This window comes from Aspergillus pseudotamarii, assembly GCF_009193445.1.
Source record: "Aspergillus pseudotamarii strain CBS 117625 unplaced genomic scaffold BDV38scaffold_29, whole genome shotgun sequence".
Lineage (NCBI taxonomy): Eukaryota > Fungi > Ascomycota > Eurotiomycetes > Eurotiales > Aspergillaceae > Aspergillus > Aspergillus pseudotamarii.
This window is the reverse complement of record NW_022475043.1, coordinates 221342-240903: the sequence shown is the minus strand read 5'-3', so window position 1 is coordinate 240903 and position 19562 is coordinate 221342. Positions and strand designations below refer to the sequence as shown.

Sequence of the window (19562 nt, the reverse complement as noted above, 5' to 3'; positions counted from 1 at the left end):
AAGTCAGATTTTATAAAAAGATTCATCTTTGGATACTACTATCTCTGTGGTAAAGCGTAAACATATCTCAATTACTCCTTCACTATACCCTTCTTCTTAGCTCCTTTCACAGAATCTCACTTCATACATAGTGCAGCCATCAATCCCACACAGGCCGCAGCGACGGCGGCCCAGAAAGCCCTTGTGACTGCAGAGTTGTAGATATCAATTACCCGTTCGTTCTCTGATGCAGGTACATTCTTCAGAAAACCCGTCGCTCCCTGCTCTATGACATCGTCAACGTCTAGACTGGGGACACTAGATAAACCCTCTCGAAGGAGGTTTGTGAAAATATTTTGCGACACAGAAATGGAAATTGCGGCACCAATGCTAATAGAGAAGCCAACCGCCGCCATACCAACGGGGATATCCTTCGCGTCAAGCGCCGTCTGAGTCGCCGACCAGGGTTGGGGGAACGCTAGGCCGATGCCGATACTAAGCATGACCTGCCAGCCAATCCAGGCAGAATATATGGTTCTTGGTGTGAAGCTTGTTAGGAACCCGAATCCAATAGCCATCATTGTTGACCCAAGTAGCATGAGAGGTGTATAATAGCCTATGGCAGAGACGATGAAACCCGAGCTGATTGCGGCAATGGAAAGACTAAAAATAGACGGAAGGAGCATTTGTCCAGACTCAGCTGCTGTGGCACCTTGATCGCTTGAAACCAGATGGGCAGCTTTAAGGTGTATGTTAGCCATGGCTAGTTCACCATCGCGAATGGCATACGGTCAGGCGACTTACAAAGTAATCTACAACGTTAAAGGCCGCTGATGCACAGAAGGCGTAAACTAAGCATAGTCCGGTGGTTCTGTTGAGTACCACAGATCTAGGAATTGTAGCGGCATCTTTCTGCAACACCTCGAAAGCAATGAAACCTCCAAACGATACTGCGGCGACCACCAGGGGAGGAATGACCCTACCGCTGCTCCAACTGTACGTAATGCCACCCCATTGGACCAGCGAAGCGGAACTGCATGAGAAATTGCGCTGGCATACGGCTAATCAGTAAATCAGAAACATGTTTGGCTAGATCAAAAGGAGTAGAACTGACATTAAAACCCCGTTAAGAATCCCAGAAGAGCCACAGCCAGCGATGGCCCTTCCGACAATGAATGCAGCTGAACTCGGTGCTGAGACAGACACAATGGACCCGATTTCAAGGATGGCCACCGCCATAACAAGAACCCATTTCACCCGGAGTTTCTCGTGTAGCTTTCGAAAAAGAAACTGCGTTGAACATGTTGTAAGCCGGTCTATGGTTCTCATCAGCTAATGAACAAGAGCCGACTATATAGAACCCCAAATTACTACTCTATATCACCTACATGCTGAGCCATACCATCCAATATTGGTCAATGAATGGAATTCATTGGTCAAGGTGGGAGTTGCTGTACCCACGATGGTATTGTCCTGTAGCCCTGCGGGTCAACTGATGTGTTGCAGACGGCAACGCTAATACTTGCAAGCCCTAATATGAAAATCCCAAGTCCCATCGCCAAAAACACGGGCAGCTGCTGCCACGGCCGGAAATTCATTGGTTCATTGCTATCCTCTAATGCTTCCTCGGTTGCAATTGTCTTGATATCAGGGTCTGTCGCTTTGGATAGCCTTTTCGGCATTCTCCGCCATACTATACAGATAACTGGTATTGTCCGTCTCAGCGGCTGCTGTCAACAAGTCTAATCTTACCGAGACAATTCCGCGGTCAACAGAATAAGACTGCGTAGAATCGCAACAGAATGAATTGTGGACTTAGCAGAATGTTGTGAGACAAAGGGTGGGTGCCCTTGGATACCCCAAAGGACTACTCATCAGTACATCCCTGCAGCACACCATATTCTATCTAGGCCACTGCAGAGCACCTATTGGTGCTATCCTCGTCCGAAATAATATAAAAGCGAAGATCGGCAAACCAAGCGGCCCGGACCACAACTAATAGACAAAGACTCCCTAACATCATTGCATCTACTATTGGCTATCACCCCTGTAAGCTGTCCCACTGAGTGTCGCCGACTTAACCGGCCTTAGCTCCAGCCTATCTCCAATTCAGAAAGTATCTTTCGGTTTGTAGATAGTAACTCGTCACCCTAGGGAGTAGGTCTTATAGTACACCATCACCTTCAATGCCAGCGACCGTGCTTGGGGTGCAGACAGGTGTGTGTGAATGTAGGCAAGGAGGAGCGGCCCCTAGAGATCATGTTGCAAGATGAAAAACACGCCATATAAAGTTGAGTTTAATAGTTACATATACTTAATCAGATCAGGATATTACTATACTAGAGTACTCTAGGTATCATGATATGTTTTAGATATTTCCCCCTCTTTCTGCCAGGAACTCATAGTACCGCGGTGCACACCGTCTCCTCCACTTCTTTCCCCAAATATACACTGCCATGCCCGCCACCAACGACAGCACCACGCAGATACCATAGAACAAGAACAAATACCCCATCCCCACAGCATTCAGAAACGGCTGCGTCGTCTCCGAGATGGTAAAATTGATGAAGGAACTACTGATAGCAAGAATGACAACAATTTCTCCCCCCACACCAGGGAAGCACTCCATTGCGTACGCCGTTGCCTGTCATCACGGTTAGTAGGTATAACAAAGCCAATAAGATCCCATGAGAACTTACAGTAGAGGTTGCAGCCACTTGTTGCGCAATCATGCTTCCAATGCCCACTGCAACTGTAACCCAGTGTGAGCCTGTCTCAGCTCCCCAGCCATATATCTCATACCCCAGTCCGGCATAGAAGAAGCATGGGACTAGCGCCCACAGACGCATTTCGGGCTCTTTGATACCATCATTTCGTCGGGCGAGGTATATTACAATCTTGTCGCCCAGGACACTGGTAAAGTAACCGATGACACTACCAACTAGGGCGGAGATGTACACGAGACCCGTCTGTCCATCGGTGAAATTGTATGGAGGAGCTGATAGTGTTTCCGAGATGGTGTTGTTGGTGACGATGCCCGAGGTACAGCCAAACGCAAATATAACGCCGGCCTGGGATGAATTCTTAGCAGCCATATCCAAGGGTTGCATAGGTGAATCAAGAACATACGATGACGATGTTAGGGAATCCTAACAAGAAGAATGGCCGTTTGAAGTACGTCCAATATGATGTGTGATCTTGCGGATAGTAAATCCACAGCCTGAGTTTCTCCCGATACGTCCGCCTGGGGAACTGAGAAGGTTCTGGTGTATACATAGCTGCACCTTCTTCAAAACTGGCATTATCCGCGATGACTGGTCCCTTTCCCTCCGTAGTTGCTGCATCATCCTCTGGGGCAGCATCTGACTGGCCTAGTGTTGTGGCCTTGTTCGTAGGAAGTGTGTGAGAGGAGGTGAAGAGGAACCGGGGAAACAGCGTTTCCTCGAAGGTGAAGAAGAAGGCGACGATTAAAATGCCCTCAGCAATGGACACAACCCATTGCGCCCAGCGCCAGCCCGGTCCATCAGAGATATAGCCACCAGCCACCAGGCCAATAATTGAACCTAGTTGCTGAGCAAAAATGTAAACTCCTAAAATACGACCGCGCTGATGGTCGAAGAACAAATCAAATACAACAAGCTGAATGACTGCTTCGTAGGCCGAGGTCCCAAGTCCGTTGAGAATGTTGCTACCGAACCATTCCCCTGCGGTATGGAAGGCACCCATCCAGAGTGATGAGCCAATGCAGAGCAACAATGTCGCGAGGAAGCAAAATCGCCGACCAATCTTCATGGCGGCGGGGATCCAGAAAATGTTTACCAGGCCTAATAATAGATAGTTGAGGGCACCCCCGCCGTTCATGATCGTCATCGTTGATCCAGTCATTTCTACAATGGTTGTGTAGGCGTCACCTGTGTTATTCTCACCAAACGAGAAAACGCAAGCATAGATCGAGATAAGAAGAAGATGCCAGTATTTCTTCCACCTCGACCAGTTCAGTGGGTCACCCTCGCAGGCTGTGGGACGCGGCAACAAGATGATGTCCGAGCCATCGTGAGCGACATCCAAATTATGCTGGGTGTCAACTAGTAGCTCGGTGCCGGGCACGTCGAGGTCGAGGTCTTGGGTAAACAGCATCGTGAAAAACCACAAAGTGGAGAATTTGAGTGCTGCGACTTGGTGACTGCATTATCATCGAGAGCGTTGGATCTTTATACTTAGGCTGGTCGGTACAAGCTTCATCAAGGTAATACCAAAACACCTGGTTATCTCCCATCCGTTATCTGCCTATTATCCACAGTCTGATAACAGTAATAAATGGAGCGCATTGAGCAGAGGTTCTACCCCAGGTTCGAGCATATTGCTAGTTTGCTATGGTGTGGGGGGTGTGAGGAATGTCGAGGAGGGAGACCAATTGGAATAGATACCATATGAAATCGCCTCCTCGATCTTCTGAGTCTGGGCAGGTCCAAGCGATAGATCGCTTATCGCCATGGGCTCCGGGTGTACTGGCGTTGACCGGAAGATCCCGTTGAAATGACACGATGTGGACCTTAGTACTGGATTGTTGTTCACACTAAAAACCACCCCATCATCGATCAGGGAAAGGAGGCAGATACGTGATTTGTTGCTTAATGTGCTAAGCATTAGCGAACCTGGGACAAGAATTCTTCGCGTCGACCTTCCATGACCTGTGCTTTATCTCCATATCTGCCAATGCTTGATAGCCATGTCTTAGGTTGCCTGAAATTGCTAACATCAATGACATTGAAACTTGGGAAATCATCCTATGTCTCTGGGAGGGCCACGAACCAAGAGTATATAGACCTGCATTTATCATTGTTTAGGGTAAAGCTCAAGCCCTAAGTTACTACTAAGTCCCCGACACAATTACTAATCTATACATAACATCTGGCTCCTTCGCGAAGGTGGTGTGCGATCATAACTGGTTGATAATTTATAATACAATGTACAATCCCCAATGTTTCCATACAGATACATTTATCAGAAATCACAATATAGTTGAAGAAATGTTAGTATCGAAACCTGTTCACTCCTTTGAGAACTTATCATTATGCACGTGGTGTTTTCTGTGACAGGAAGGCGGTGAATGAAGGAACTGTCCCGAATATCTGCGTTTCATGGACGCCACTCAAGAGCAACATTGCCCCAGCCGATATATGAAGTCAAACTAAGTAGGTAGTAGATTGTCTTACCAAAAGAAGGGCCTAGCACTGGAATATAATGTCGCATGGGAATCGCCCTGGCGAGTGGGAGGATGTCAACTCGCACACGGTGAGTGACATAGTAAGAGATGACGGTCAGTCTAGATCCGCCTACAGAAGACAAGAGTCGTTAACTCACTGTTTTCTATAGTGGATTTGGCCTTGGATCCAAGCTTGTTTGACTTCTCTTTCCCTTTGATACCGCCGCCATCTGAGCTGTGTCCTGTCAACTTACTGGAGACCGATCAACAACTTGGTCAACAGTTAGCACCACAGCCCGCTTTTCTAGATCATGGTCTGGACAGAGAAAATCAACTACTGTCATCTGGGGGTGACTTTATTGACAGTAGTGCGTGGTTGTCTACTGACTCAGACCTCCAACGACTACACAGTCTCCTTCCTGAGGTCTCGAGCACCATAGCTAACGGCTCTTCGGGTACTGAACCAGGCGTTAATGCTCAGGAATCTGAGCCTGCTAAGCCAGGTTTCAGCCAAGGCATATCTGAACAAACCAATATACCCTCTAGCGCTCGTACTGGCCTCCCCCGGCGCAGGAGCCGCTATTTGATCCGACAGGAGCATCAACAGAGCAGTCCAATTTTTATCCCCAATGCAAATGCAATGGATCCCATGGAGAGGTGGCGTGAATCTCCACCAGAGGATGAGCCGGCGTCTATATCAGCCATTCTGGACGCGTTGAAAAAAGCACCAACCCAGCGGTCGACTCAGAGGAGCAGCCGCCCGGATACACGCAACACAGGGCACAATGCATTCCGCCATTATAGGCGAGCTCCGTCCGCAACAAGCGGTGAATCTAGTGGTTCATCAAATGCTTCTTTCGGCTCCGCTCTATCACACTCTCCGTTAGATGATCCTTTAAGTCGTATCCCTAAAGGCCGGGCTAGCAAAAATACCGTACGGGCACGGGGGAAAAATGATAAGCCTCGGCGATTTTGGTGTACGTTCTGTTGTGATAAGTTCAGGAGCAGATATGACTGGGCTCGGCATGAGAAGTCTCTCCATCTGAACCTAGAGGCCTGGCATTGCGCTCCCCATGGGACCACCGTCTTCTCAAGAATGACAGGAAGAAAACACTGTGCGTTTTGTAACGCACTAGATCCTAGTGCAGCACACCTTGATCAACATAACCATAACGTATGTCACGGTGACTCCGATAAGCGACGCTCATTTCGTCGTAAGGATCATCTGGTGCAACATCTGCGCCTCGTGCATAATGTCGACACTTTGCCCCTCATTGACGATTGGAAGATCTCACATTCTGCTGTCCCGTCACGTTGCGGGTTCTGTGATCACAATATGGATACTTGGGAACAACGAGTTGACCACTTGGCTGAACATTTCCGGAAAAATGCTACGATGAAAGATTGGAAAGGCGATCACGGATTTCCACCCTCCGTTGCTGCGCAGGTTACGAACTCTTTACCCCCTTATCTGATAGCCGAGGAGTCTCAGAGTCTGATTCCATTTTCTGCGACCAACACACACGTCCAGGATCATTTTGCGCAGATCTCATCGCGCGCCCATTATCTCACTGAAGAGCAGAAAGCGAACCCGGACAAAGTTGCCGAAGATGCCAAAGCAGAGGCTGTGGCTAAGCAGAACATTTCCATGTCGGAGCTTAGTTCCTTTACCCAGGTTCTTACACTGCATTTAAGCCGCTATGCTCAAGACAAAATAAAGCAGGGTGTTATGCCTACAGATGATATGTTTCAACAGGAAGCAAGACGAGTTCTTTACGACTCCGAGGACTCGTGGAATCAGACTATCGCTGATAACCCGGAATGGCTTTCTGGGTTTCGACATCTACACTGTGCGGAAGGAAACAATATCGAGCCCAGATCTGGAGAGGTAGATCACTACCTGGGCGACACTCCTCAGACTGGCATTGGGCGGATGAATTAATCTCCTCACCTTTCACTGAAGTACTGTACGATGTTAACTTCAAACTATTTATCTGCTGTTGTAGTCCTCCTCCATCCTTCCCCTTCTTCCCCTTCTGCTGTATCCGCCACACCCTCTAGAGTGGGTCACTACAGGCATGCCCTTCATCTATCACGTCTGTCCATATATCCAGCTCGTTGCCGTACATGATATCGGTCGCCCACTGCTGAAGCATAAAGACATATTAACATTTAGTCGATTCGATGGTCAGCACCCACCCTGCATTTTAGGGCCTTCCCCAGCTCGGTGCCCATCCACTGAGGAGGAATGGCAGAGAGCCTCTCGCGTGCTAAGTCGAGCACGGACAACTGCAAGCACAAGAGATCCATGGGGTATGATCTCCGGTGCGTCTCATCCTGTTACTGCAGACCGGACCATTTGATCCATAAATATCTTGTGGGTGGCTTATCCTGGGGTACCATCTGTAGAGGCTGACTCGGTGCATCGGTTTGAGTGACTTGGAGCTTAGAAACGTCAAAGTTCGTTGAGGCTAGACGGGCGAAAAAGGCTGTCCATTAGTCAACTGGTGAACTAGCAGAGGTAAAACCTCATCGAAAGACCTCCCAGTGGGCAAAGACGATCATGGCATGTAGTATTCATGAACCTATGACACGAAAAGAAATTAAAAGTACGTAGGCCTAACAACCCATCTCAATGGAAACAACTGCGACTTATACTAGTGACGCCTTCGAGAGGGTCAAATCGCTGCCCATGATCGCCTCAGCTACTATTGGGTGATGAAAACCATTCATCCTCTGGTGGTAGAACATATTGCGAGCGTCAACCGAGACTGGGAAGGCACAGCAGATATTGGAACGGGCGTTTAGGGCAAAGCGTAAGGTGTAAGGCGGCGGTTGAAATTTTACACCAACTCAGACGTGATTGGCAAAGCCACCACTTCGCCTCTATCATGGAACTGCTGAGAATTAGTAGTAGATCGCTTCGAGTCTAACATAAATTCTCTCCTACGCGCAGAGATGAATGCCGAAGTTGTTATGCCGAGAGGCGTAGGGCGTAGGGCGCGGCCGGCACATTCTGCATCGGGTAACCGACCCGAATCGAAGTGTTTAAAGACAATCCTATACACCCTATGCACGCCCTATCGGGCTCCATGATTGTATATATAACCTATAACATCTCAATTGAGATTTTGCTAGCCTGCTGAACAGAATGTCTGGAATATCGAATCCGTTATCATCCCACCCTCAATGCGATTGCTCTGTGTCAAGTACGGGCTCTTGACATCGCCTCTATCCCGACCAATTTCAAAGATCAACCATTTAATGACACGATCCTTCTCTATGCCTCGTTCAGAGTCATCATCCAGGATTCATGTCCTCGGACTTGGAAGTATCGGCACCTTTACCGCCCATGGCCTGTCCGAAATCCCCAGCAGACCCTCCGTCACACTCCTTCTCCACCGCGAGTCGCTCCTAAGCGGATATCAGGAGAACGGAAACCAAATGCTACTTACAACACGAGAAGGGTCCCAAATAGGGTACAGCTGCTATGACCTGGAGGTATACCGAAAAAATGGATGGTATCCCGAGCCTTCATCACCCTCCTCGGGAGCCATGAACCGCAGCATCTCCCACCTCATCATCAGCGTCAAAGCAACACAAACCGTTTCAGCACTACAACCCCTGAAGCACCGTCTAGACGCCCAATCTACCATCCTATTCCTCCAAAATGGCAGCGGCATGATCGACGAAGTCAACGAATCATTGTTCCCTAACCCCAAAACACGACCCAGCTACATAATAGGAGTCATCTCTCACGGCGTAACGCTCAATCGACCATTCGACGTCACGCACACCGGCTTCGCGGCGATGTCTTTGGGATTAGTTCCCCGCTCAGAAGAAGCACCCCATCCCCAGGAGTTTTCAAGTTCATACCTCCTCGATCATCTCCCCCTATCGCCCCGGCTAAACGCAACGTCCTACCCCTACACGGAAGTCCTGCAGATTCAGCTTGAGAAACTAGCCGTCAACGCCTTCTGTAACCCTCTTTGCGCCTTGAATGATGCGAAGAATGGTTTTCTTTTTACTATCCCCGACACGCGGAGGGAGATTCTCACGGAGATCTCGAATGTCGTGCTTGCGTTGCCAGAATTGAGGGATGTTCCGGGTGTAGAGGAGCGGTTTGCTGTGGATAGGTTGGAGGCGACAGTGAATGCGATTCTGACTAAAACTGCTGACACGACGTGTTCGATGGTGTGGGATTTGAGGGCTGGACGCGAAACGGAGGTGAGGTTCATTAATGGGTATTGGGTGAAGAGGGGGAGGGAGGTTGGGGTGAGGACGCCGGTGAATGAGTACTTAGTGGAGGAGGTGACGAACAGGAGTCGTAGATAATTGAAATCAGCTTGGTTACTGGAAAGCGTTCTTTCCTGTAAATGGATTCCTGAGCTATATTATCCGTGCTACAGAGTCCAGCAGGACTGAGCGGTTCGGGGCAGATGTACCATTATCTATTACTCAGTTTCCTTTGGACTTTTCGGTGAGCAGATATCAGTCCGGCCCCCGGGTCCATTTCCTAGGTTTGAATTACAGGACTATGGGAAAAGAATTTACTTGACGGCTTCGCAGCAACAAAATGCGTCAGTGGTTGTTGCAAAGCTGAGGTATACCCGAGGACTCAATAGCTTCGACCACAATTGATGAGAACCATGATACGCTTTGGTAGTTTGGTTATTGAAAGTCTACTCTACGCCTATCATTTCCTTTCTTTCTCCATTCCTTTCCATCCTTGCGAGCGAGAGTTAACAGTAGCAGTGACTCTCTTCCAGATGTGCGGATGTACAAGTAAACCCTGCCACAAAGAGATATATAGCTTCAAGGATACCATGGATAACTTACAAACCATTCCAGACATCATCCTTGATACTGGTCGAATCTGTGTTACATACATTATATCTACAAGAAATCGATGTTTATTTTTTTTACACTCCTAAGAGAAAAGCCCTACTACCGGTCGAGTGGACTATGCGAGCTGCCGACGCAGACTCTCGGACAATAACTATCATAACTACTATACGTAACAAGGACTAGTCACTTTCCATGACGGAGCTTTCTCTCAGAAGGACACGTAGCTGCGCACATCTATCAATCGGCGTGATACTATGACCAAGCCGACCGATGATTCTGCATCAAAAAGTCCATGTTGGATCCAACATTTTACCCGTAGTACCAGACTAGTCCTATAGAAATCGAGTGGGTATCTGCTGACGATACATACGTACTTCCTTCTACATTCTACAATCCACAACATACAAAACCGAATAAAAATAGAAAAGACAGCGATAAAAATTCCAAACCCTCAATAAACAGGGCGCTTAACAGTACCTTCTATCAGGATTTCTCAAAGGGATGCGCTAAAAAGTTCTAGCTGGGGATCAGGTCTCCACCTGATATGCAGCGTCAGCAACACAAGCAAACACCATATCCAGTGGGATCCATGAAAAAAAAAAAAAAGAAAAACACACACACACACACACACACACATCTAGCGGCAAAAGGTTGCTTTAGCTCTAGGTCTGCATGTCGCTGAAAACAGGCGATTCGGGGGATATTCCTTGGTGTGTACATTACATTCTGGCGATGTGGGCGTGTACAGTGTGCATACGGTGTTCCAGGCACTAATGCACAGCCCACTAGAGATTTCAAGACATGGAAAGGGAAAGCAAAGGCTAACGACAGTAGGATGCAAAACGGTTGAAGACAGACAGTAGGTAGGCGCAGGGTAGTGGGGCATTGGAGGTCCCATCTATGATGGTATCAAGTGAATCCATGCAGGGGGTGGTTGGGCGTATCGCTGAGATTCAAGATCGGTGCAGTTGGAGTCGAGTCAAAACGCGACGGATCCCCTCACACCCCCTTGTGTCTTGTGTCTGGGCTTTGAGCATGTTTCATAATGGTGATCTAATTGCTTTTTTTGTTTCTGGAAGATGGGGACCAGACAAGTGGTCTCGTGACCATGGTTGAGGGATTTCTTTCGGCGATAGAAAGAGAGAGAGAAAGAGGGCTGTCGATAAACTCAATCTCCCCGAGAAATATATAATCTAAACCACTAGTAGACTATTATCGATAGCTGGAGGTGGCGAACTCCTCTTTGAATAATTCTACGATCTTCCCCCTCAAACCTCGGTGCACACAATACAGGATACATGCAGAGGTGGCCGGCAAGGGGGTAGAGACCACTTACATATGATATGCGCGGTAGATGATCTGTACCGATGTGCCGTGTAGACGCACATCTTCTGTGGGGATCTTTTGCAAGCGCCACAGACAGATGAGCGGTTTGTTTGGTTCTTGTTGCATGAACCTTTGGTTTTTTTTTTTTTCTCTCTCTCTCTCTCTCTCTCATGAGGGGTAAGATAGATTCGTCATTCTCGTAGCTGTTGATGTAAAAGAGTCGCCAGGGTGGAACAGATTTCCGATTAGGGATTTGTTTAGGGGGGGGAGTGTCTCCTTATCCACTCAGGCGTACGGGAGGTCGACATGGCGAACACTCCCTCTCGTACCGGGGTCCCTTAGTGACTAGTGGTACTAGTCCCACCCCACGTATAGGGAAAGACAAAGACCATGCGATTGAGGGATCACAGACCAAATAATCAGACCACAAATTGACTTCCTCATGGAAGTTGGTCATGTGCCCCAGGAAATCTGGGGAACTCAAAAGTGGATCTCCGTTACCGCAGCCACGTACGGTATCGGTAAACTCGGTAAACTCAGTAATCTTACCCAGAGAGCCGATGCGCCTGCCGGGGAATGGAAGCAAGTACGGAGTAACTGGAATGGAATTATTGAAGTCTCGAGGGCAAAGCAACCACCAGGAGATTTCCAGACACGACTTTGTCTGTCGGAGGAATTGTGAACACAACCAAGCCTCCGGGAAGATCGTGCGGGGTAAATAAAGTAGTGATACTTCTTCGACTCAAAGAGGCAACGAGTGTCGTGGATGGACCAACATTAGTCGGTTGATCCCTGAATGTATATCTGATGTATGTACTTTGTTGATGTTGCCCGCTTGGCAATGGCTGGTCATCTCCTTGGTTGGTGGGTTCTCTATCATTCCCCCCCCCCCCCTCCTCCTTTCAGATTAGATGATTGCTGGGGTTAATCAAACGAGATAGGGAACGTTATCCGTACGCCCCCCAATCTCTGATATCATCGATTGGGAAAGCGTGGCTTATCACTATTATCTACCGTCATAACCGGCGATAACAACCTCCTCCACTTCAAAACATGGAGAGAGTCCATCTCCAGTTATTAGAGTTGGAACTGATAGCAACCGATTAGGTTTCCTATCGCAACATTGGGGTCGGGCCCGATTATGCTATCACCATGGGAATCGTCGTTACACGAGTCTACGAGATTATGCCTCAATCTAATCAGCTCATTCATGCCAATCAGAGAGGGGGGGCGCTCCAACCATCGACCCAAGAATGAGTAATCATCCACATCTGCCACCAATTTATGATGATGAGGTGGCCAGATTACACAGTGAGCTCATTGTAGAACGATTCCTCAGCCGGGACAACCGAGACGGATGGAACGAACGGAAGATACTCCCCGGGGATCAGTCCAGCAACTCAACTCAATCGAAGATAAAAGAACACCTGTTATAAACCTTCCCGACAGAAGAGTCACGGGTCTGAGTCGGCGGAGGAATAGTAGTAGACGGTACTGGGTACTTAGTTTGGTTGACCAACAACAACGGGTCATCGGAAGGGATGTTGGGGACTTTCGAGGATCGATCGCGTGATCCTCACCGGGGCATGACCTGAGGCCAATCGAGTTCGTCCGGATGGGGTAGAACGATTATTCTTGAGGACCCGTGGATGATGCCAACCCAACCCTTTACCAATTCATAGTTGAAGTTCTTTTATGAAGTGCATACAGGCAGTTGAGACACGCAACCCCCTACTGCAAGGACAAACCTTACAGACACACTCGACGAGGCGGTCAAGCGGCTGCAGCGTCTTCTTCTCCCTCACCGCCAAACGTACATTTTCTGGCAGGCTGGCATGTTCCTTAGTAAGTAAGCATGCCATGCCAGCCACGGGAGTCGTTGGTCGAAACGTCAAATCTCCCTCGAGGCCGGGGCATTCGTGTCATTCGAGCTGTACTACATCATACGTTCATCTCCTCATCCCCCTTCCCCGCCTCCTGTCGTGATTGATTGACATTCAATCCTGAAACGTGATGGACACACACAGTCCACCCCCCACCACAAAACTGGGTCAAGAAGTTGTGCCAGTTGCCCAAGTCGGTACCTACTCAACTGGAGAAGGTATTCCGCATGGAGAAATGGGGAATTCAACGGTTGGGTCGCGACTCTTCCGCTGAGCAAAAACAGAGGAAGTATGTGTGTCTGTGGTTCATTCATCGGGTTTTCCCTGGGCCCAAGATCGGATGAACCATGAGCATGTCAAACCCTCTAAACTTCAGACGGAGAAGTGATCTGAAAAATTAGACCGAAAAGGAAAAAACAGAGTTTACAGTCATTGAATGATAAAAAAGAAAATTAAGAACAGACAATCAATCAAAATAAACTCGAAAGGAAGCACAGGTACATCCGTAGCGCAAATTATTCATCATCATCTGCACCACCATACTAAAAACATATATATATATACATAATAAAATAAAATAAATCTGCAACCATTTCATCTTCCCCATACACGCTATCCACAATGATCATCACTCAAGCTGCCCCCGGGATTTTGTTTCTTCTTTTTTAATTGTCAAGGGAGTGAATGCTGCCATTATTGGCCACCAGGCCACCAAATTGTGTTGGCGTCATGCAGCCTGGGAATAGTGCCAACTGGGCCACTGGTCATTGGCCCCGATCGGCATTAGCGGCAGTGGGAGGGTCCGAAATTGGAGTAGGAGCAGCGTTACCGCCACCGTTGCTCCGCCTTCGGGGCGAGGCAAAACCGAAAATGGAAGCAATGATGATGATGTATCATTCATCATCACCATGTGGAGCATCTCCTGTTACGCATTTCCAATCCCCTTCGCGACCGAGGACAGAGGAGGAAAGGAACCTCAATCCGATAGGATCGTGGATTTCTCATTACCCAAGGACTTCTATTTTTTTCTGTCTCTGGTCCCGGTGGGTAGTATTGCTATGAATGGTATCAGGAACTTGACCACTGCATAATGATGGAGGACCCTGGTCTGGACCTGCAGGAACTTGACCTTAGTCGGCACAGGACGGACCACGTCCCATGCTGCTTGGATGCCCAGGCGGCAGCCTGTAATCTGCGATAATCCTACTACGAGTCGCTCACTCATGTTATCTCCCGAATTGCTCCCCATCTGCCTGATTGATGCAATTAGGTAGCAGCTATAGCACACATGTCGTATTAACTTTGGACACGCTGGAACTTATGCCACGCTATGTCCCGTGCTAAGTCTTAAATTTTTCAATTAAGGGCTCATAAACTTCGACTAACGCATAAAAAGTCGCATGGTCTGTAGGTCGATATGTTATCAAAGGCTCATTTTGGGTTAGATAACATATTCGTGAACGATCACTCGGGCAATTGAAGAGTTCGTAGGAATGTCGGCCGGAGCTTCATCTAATGCAATTTCTAAATGCCAGCCATCATGACAGCGGACTGGACGGACAACAATGGAAACGGGAACGAATGCCTCGTAACAAAGGCAGCCAGGAATGGCGCTTCCATCATCAAGAATTAAGAATATTACTAATAACCAAGTTCCGTTTGAATTCTTCGTCATCTCTGACGCGATCGAATAACGAAACGAGGAAATTGGTAATCCAAGGTAAAATATGTTCTGAGCCATACAGACCAGATCATAACTTCTTTCTCTTCCAACAAACAGAGAAGGGAAGATATTCGATGACGATAAAGTGCTGAGTACGTATGAATAATACTACTAGTAGTAACGATGGGACATTTGGGGGGAATGCAGTGATATCCGTTCTGCCATGAGAGGTATGATTCATTCAGGGGGGTGTGGAGCCTATGCGCCGGAAACAGTCTAGCCGCGTCTTCTGCTCAACCTGCATCCATCGAAGGTTGGTGGGCCGACGAAGATCGCACGTATCGTTACCACGAGGTACTGAAGGGGCCTTTCTGACTGCTGGGCGGCTTTGGGGAAACTTGGCAAGTACGACAGGCATCGTACGGAGTACGTACGACCTTATTGTTGGGGCCCTTTGGACGTTCGGACGAGGTATTGATACGGTAACGAATGGTAGCCATTGGCTGATCGGACTCCACCGTGTAAGTCCGACTACTCGTAGTACCCAGTCAGCAAGAGCGCTCCGTCAGGTTCTCGCTCGTTCGCCCAGTTTCTGGCAGGGAGTGGATTGGCCTGCCCTCCACCCTCCTACTGAGAGTCAAAGGTTCCGACTGCCGGTCCCAGTCCCATTTGACTGACTGTTTCGCCCCCCCTCTCTCTGGTTATCATCCGGACCTCCTTATCCATCATCCCTATCGCTCCTGCTGTCAACTTGATCCGTTCTTCTCGACTCACCACCATCCACCTATACCTACCCAACACCATCTTCCTCTTTCCTTCTTTCTCTTTCTCTTCCTCTCTCTCCTATCACCCGCCTTTCCTCTCCTCCTTCTCGACTTCCGTCCGTCTCTCCTCTACACATTGCTCCTCCCTTCTCCATCGTCCCCAACACAGCTTCCGTCGCCACCCGTTATCGCCAATCTCCAAAGTGTCCTCGGACGTCCCTACTCGCCTCATCGCTGCAGCCAGAGAATATTAGGTTCAAGAGCTTAGAACTACTCCAGCGTCAGCTCCTAATCCAATCTACTGCCCAAGATCCTCTTCTCAGTCCAATCCGACTGGCTATTGTAGTGCCACTGTCCTGTGCCTGCCCTTCCGAACACCTCGGGTGACTCATCCTCAAAGCCAACGTGTAAGGTCAACTTCGGACCCACGAGTCTTCTCAATCTACCGACCGGAGTACTGCTACGTTTCATCTTACACACATTGAGACTACGTGTGAGGGCGTTGACTTGCAAGACTAAGACCGACGACTTCGTTGTCCCAGACTCCACCGTTCGCAACCTGAGCCGGTTGCTGGTATTCGGTTCTTCTATTTGCCCAACTAAGGGAAATCTGAAGACGCCTGGTACCAGTTGTCCTGAGCTTCAGCGCTACTATATATCAATCGTCTGCCAATCCAGGACTATTTTGTCGCTCAGTCAACCTATGAGTCTATAGCGTCATACCTCACTTCGACCCCTCCCTCCCCTGAGTCACGACCGCCCTTGTCCTTCCAACCTGGTGTTCGAAGGTTTTTAATAACGACAATTGTTTATACATCTGGCATTTACGATATCACGCAGCGTTTTTGATTTGCTCTTGCTCTTCTTTGCTTCCACCTTCCATCTTATTTGATTCGTTTTCCTCGTCCATCCGCCGGACGTCGTCTTTCTCTTCAACACACTCTCTTTATCGCCATACTTGACTCTCTCGGTTTTCGCCCGCATCACTGAAACGATATACAGATGAACCCATAACGGTCTCTACAAATTTCCTAGCGTTGTCAATTTCCTTTGGGTTTCTTTGACTTGCGCTCTGCGCTGACTCGTCGTCTATTTCCTTGTGTCTCATCCTCCCATATTTATATGATCTTCTAAACCGACACTCCATTGTTTGATTATCTTATACTCCCGTTCTCGTTTCCTCTTTTGATCTCTTCTCTTGGGTTTTCTCCGTTACGATTCGTTGGACCGGCATTGCAATTCTTGACATTGGGTTCGCATTGTCCTATCTCATTTTCGTTGCCCACCCGCTCGATTGAGATCCCGTTCCGTGACGCAGGTCTTTTCCGTCGACAGACCTGCCATTGAGTTTCCTTTTGGACCACCACCGCCTCTTCACAGTTTCGATCATCACTCGACCATGTCGTACCTCCCTAACAGCTTCGTTGAGGGGCAGCTCCTGGATGGGCGCTTCCGCACCGTTGCTCCCTTGAACCATGGCTCCTTTGGCATGGTCTTCCTCGCATATGATATGAAGACCGGCGAGGATGTTGCTATCAAATGCATGGTGAAGGGGGCGATGCCCGATGATCGTTTCGATGAGCTCTTTTGCCATCGTCGTCTCGGATATCATCCGAACATTGTCAACCTCATTCACTCGTTTGAGACGGAGACTCACATGTATCTCGTCTTGGAATACTGTGCGAACGGCGATCTCTACGAGGCAATCAGACTCAACCGTGGTCCCTTGGAAACCGAGCATGTACGGGATTTCATGCTGCAATTAGTGAGCGCTGTCGAGTTCATGCATGCCAAAGGCTTGTATCATCGTGACATCAAACCCGAGAATATCTTCTTGATGCAAGATGGTTGCATGAAACTGGGCGATTTAGGTTTGGCCACCGGCGAGGCCTGGTGCTATGAGGCCTGCGTGGGAAGCGATCGTTACATGGCACCCGAGCAATACGACCCGGCTACAACAGGTTACTCTCCTGCCAAGGCTGATATCTGGGCCGTTGGAATCTGCTTGCTCAATGTCCTCTTCGCTCGAAACCCCTTCGCAACGCCGACCGAGTCCGATATCTTGTTCGCCGACTATGTTCGGGATCGCCAATCTTTGTTCGATATCTTCCCGAACATGTCTCAGGATACGTTTGAGATCCTGCGAATCGCCCTGGCCATCGACCCTGACAAGCGCTCGCTCTCCGGCATCCGGGATGCGATCCTCCGGACTGTCACTTTTACCATTGATGACGAGGGTCTCGATGACTTCTGCACGGATGACCGTGAAATGGTGCCTGCCAGCGCCAATCGCGAGCCTCTTCGCACCCCTTCGATCCAGAGCCCCTTCGTCAACCAAGGCGACTCATTCCCTTGGGCCAAAGCTTTACAGTGCAGTCCGCCCCAGGATATCCGGAAGTTGTCTGCGATTCCCGACGACACCTACGAGGAGGATCTCTTCCCATCATCAGAGACAGCTGGTACTTCCTGGTTTTCCGTTCACCAGGGTACTCCGTCCATGGCTTCTGTGATGGAGTCGGCTATGGGTGACTCATATCGCTCGACAGCGTTCACAAAGATTGAGCCCCGCTACCCGCCCCTTTCCGACCCCGTCCCCATCACAGGCTCTTTACCCAGTCAACCACCTAAGCCGCTGCCTTCTCTTTCCATGGTATTTGGCAAGAAGAAGGAAGAACAAATCTCCAAGAGCTGGAGTGACTTGTGGGATGAGGATGAAGAGCTGGAAAGCGAAGAGACTGTGTTGCAGCAACGACGTGAGCAGAACTCTCGTAGCTGGAGCCATGACAGTAGTACTCCCGAGGTCGTTGGCCCTTCAGCCGTTCTTCAAGATGTGACTTCATCGATGCTCAATATTCAGTTACAGGACGAGGCCGTTCCCGCCGCCGAGGCCCGTGCCATTCCTGTGAAGCCAGTCCACGACGAGAATGTCACATCTAAGTCAGCACCGACTTCGCCGCAGAATTCATCGAAGAAGTCGAACCTGGACAAATGGGCCGCTTTGGGTGACCGCAGGCGGAATTACAAGCCGGCAGATGTGCCATTCAAACAGAAGAAGTTCCTGAACAACATGGCCTGGCGGAAAGACTGGGGTCTGGGCTCATCAGGGTTTGACTATGGATCCTGGGCCAAGAAGGAGCCCGCTTCGCCTGAACGTCGCCGTCGCCCATTCCTGGAGAAGGGGTGGCGTCGCGATGCCGTGGAGTCTTCCAAGCCGGCTAGCGGCTATGATGGAAGCATCGATGAAGACCTTGACCTCGTTGGTGGCTGGCACGACCTCCACTTATAAGCGTCAACAATGTCACTGCTTTTGTCTGCGCTGCGCGTCCTCACCTCGTGTTGGCCTATATAATCTAATCACATCACGACCAAGAAACTACCGACCACCTCACTTTTTTTGTTTGTTGTTTGCTCTTTGCTCTTTATCTTTCAAAACTCTTCATCAAACCGATTTTGCATTTCTCCACTCCGTCATGTTGCGCCGGGCCATGCGTCGACATGACTTTATTTCTCAAGCTTTTATAGACACTCTGTGTGTGACATGCAAGCGGCCCAATATGTTCTTTGTTTCTTTTCCCTTTTACTACTGTATAATATAACTACTGGTGGCGGCAAAAGTGACTCATCCACTGACAACCGGAAGGTTTTTGGGGAGGCTTTACGCTTGTTTCATTTCGATATTCCTTTTTTTTTTTTTTTTTTTATCAACTTTCAACCTGTTCGAATATTACATTCCTCAACAAAGTGGTTCAATGTGATGGTGGTAGGACGGCGGCGCAAAGGCAGAAGCAATATGACGGAAAGGGTGCTCTTCAACTACAAATCCGAGAAAGAAAGCCTACGAGAGACGGGATGTCGATCTTTCTACGCTCATTTCCCGGTCTTACCCAGGCGGA

The 19562-nt window shown here is 48.9% G+C and overlaps 5 protein-coding genes across 5 annotated transcripts; 3 read left to right on the top strand and 2 right to left on the bottom strand.

Moving 5' to 3' along the window:
• Positions 1–56: 56 nt before the first annotated feature.
• Positions 57–616, bottom strand: BDV38DRAFT_247408 (uncharacterized protein). The gene has a single exon (XM_032054660.1). It carries the CDS (start codon positions 576–578, stop codon positions 117–119), a length of 462 nt encoding a protein of 153 aa, XP_031913247.1. The 5' UTR covers positions 579–616; the 3' UTR covers positions 57–116.
• A 1622-nt stretch (positions 617–2238) lies between these two features.
• BDV38DRAFT_90830 (MFS transporter) lies at positions 2239–4233 on the bottom strand. Its single transcript, XM_032064116.1, has 3 exons — positions 3109–4233; positions 2679–3050; positions 2239–2623 (listed from the first exon to the last, which is right to left on the bottom strand). The coding sequence occupies exons 1-3, from the start codon at positions 4114–4116 to the stop codon at positions 2348–2350; spliced, it is 1656 nt and encodes a 551-aa protein (XP_031913246.1). The 5' UTR covers positions 4117–4233; the 3' UTR covers positions 2239–2347.
• A 990-nt stretch (positions 4234–5223) lies between these two features.
• On the top strand, positions 5224–7127 carry BDV38DRAFT_283294 (uncharacterized protein; the record flags this gene model as incomplete). Its single annotated transcript, XM_032060018.1, has 2 exons — positions 5224–5299; positions 5356–7127. The coding sequence occupies 2 exons, from the start codon at positions 5224–5226 to the stop codon at positions 7125–7127; spliced, it is 1848 nt and encodes a 615-aa protein (XP_031913245.1).
• Positions 7128–8467: 1340 nt separating this feature from the next.
• On the top strand, positions 8468–9604 carry BDV38DRAFT_293174 (ketopantoate reductase family protein; the record flags this gene model as incomplete). The annotated part of the gene is made up of 1 exon (XM_032062190.1): positions 8468–9604. One exon carries the CDS (start codon positions 8468–8470, stop codon positions 9518–9520), a length of 1053 nt encoding a protein of 350 aa, XP_031913244.1. The 3' UTR covers positions 9521–9604.
• A 6721-nt stretch (positions 9605–16325) lies between these two features.
• On the top strand, positions 16326–19081 carry BDV38DRAFT_90541 (putative serine/threonine protein kinase). The gene has a single exon (XM_032064112.1). The coding sequence runs from the start codon at positions 17069–17071 to the stop codon at positions 18953–18955; it is 1887 nt and encodes a 628-aa protein (XP_031913243.1). The 5' UTR covers positions 16326–17068; the 3' UTR covers positions 18956–19081.
• Positions 19082–19562: the final 481 nt, after the last annotated feature.

Excerpts from the sequence above, each read along its gene's own strand:
- BDV38DRAFT_247408 (XM_032054660.1), bottom strand. The coding sequence starts at position 578 with ATGCTACTTGGGTCAACAATGATGGCTATTGGATTCGGGTTCCTAACA.
- BDV38DRAFT_90830 (XM_032064116.1), bottom strand. The coding sequence starts at position 4,116 with ATGCTGTTTACCCAAGACCTCGACCTCGACGTGCCCGGCACCGAGCTA. Across the intron at positions 3,051-3,108 it reads GATTCCCTAACATCGTCATC|GCCGGCGTTATATTTGCGTT; the intron begins GTATGTTCTTGA and ends AATTCATCCCAG. Across the intron at positions 2,624-2,678 it reads AAGTGGCTGCAACCTCTACT|GCAACGGCGTACGCAATGGA; the intron begins GTAAGTTCTCAT and ends CCGTGATGACAG.
- BDV38DRAFT_90541 (XM_032064112.1), top strand. The coding sequence starts at position 17,069 with ATGTCGTACCTCCCTAACAGCTTCGTTGAGGGGCAGCTCCTGGATGGG.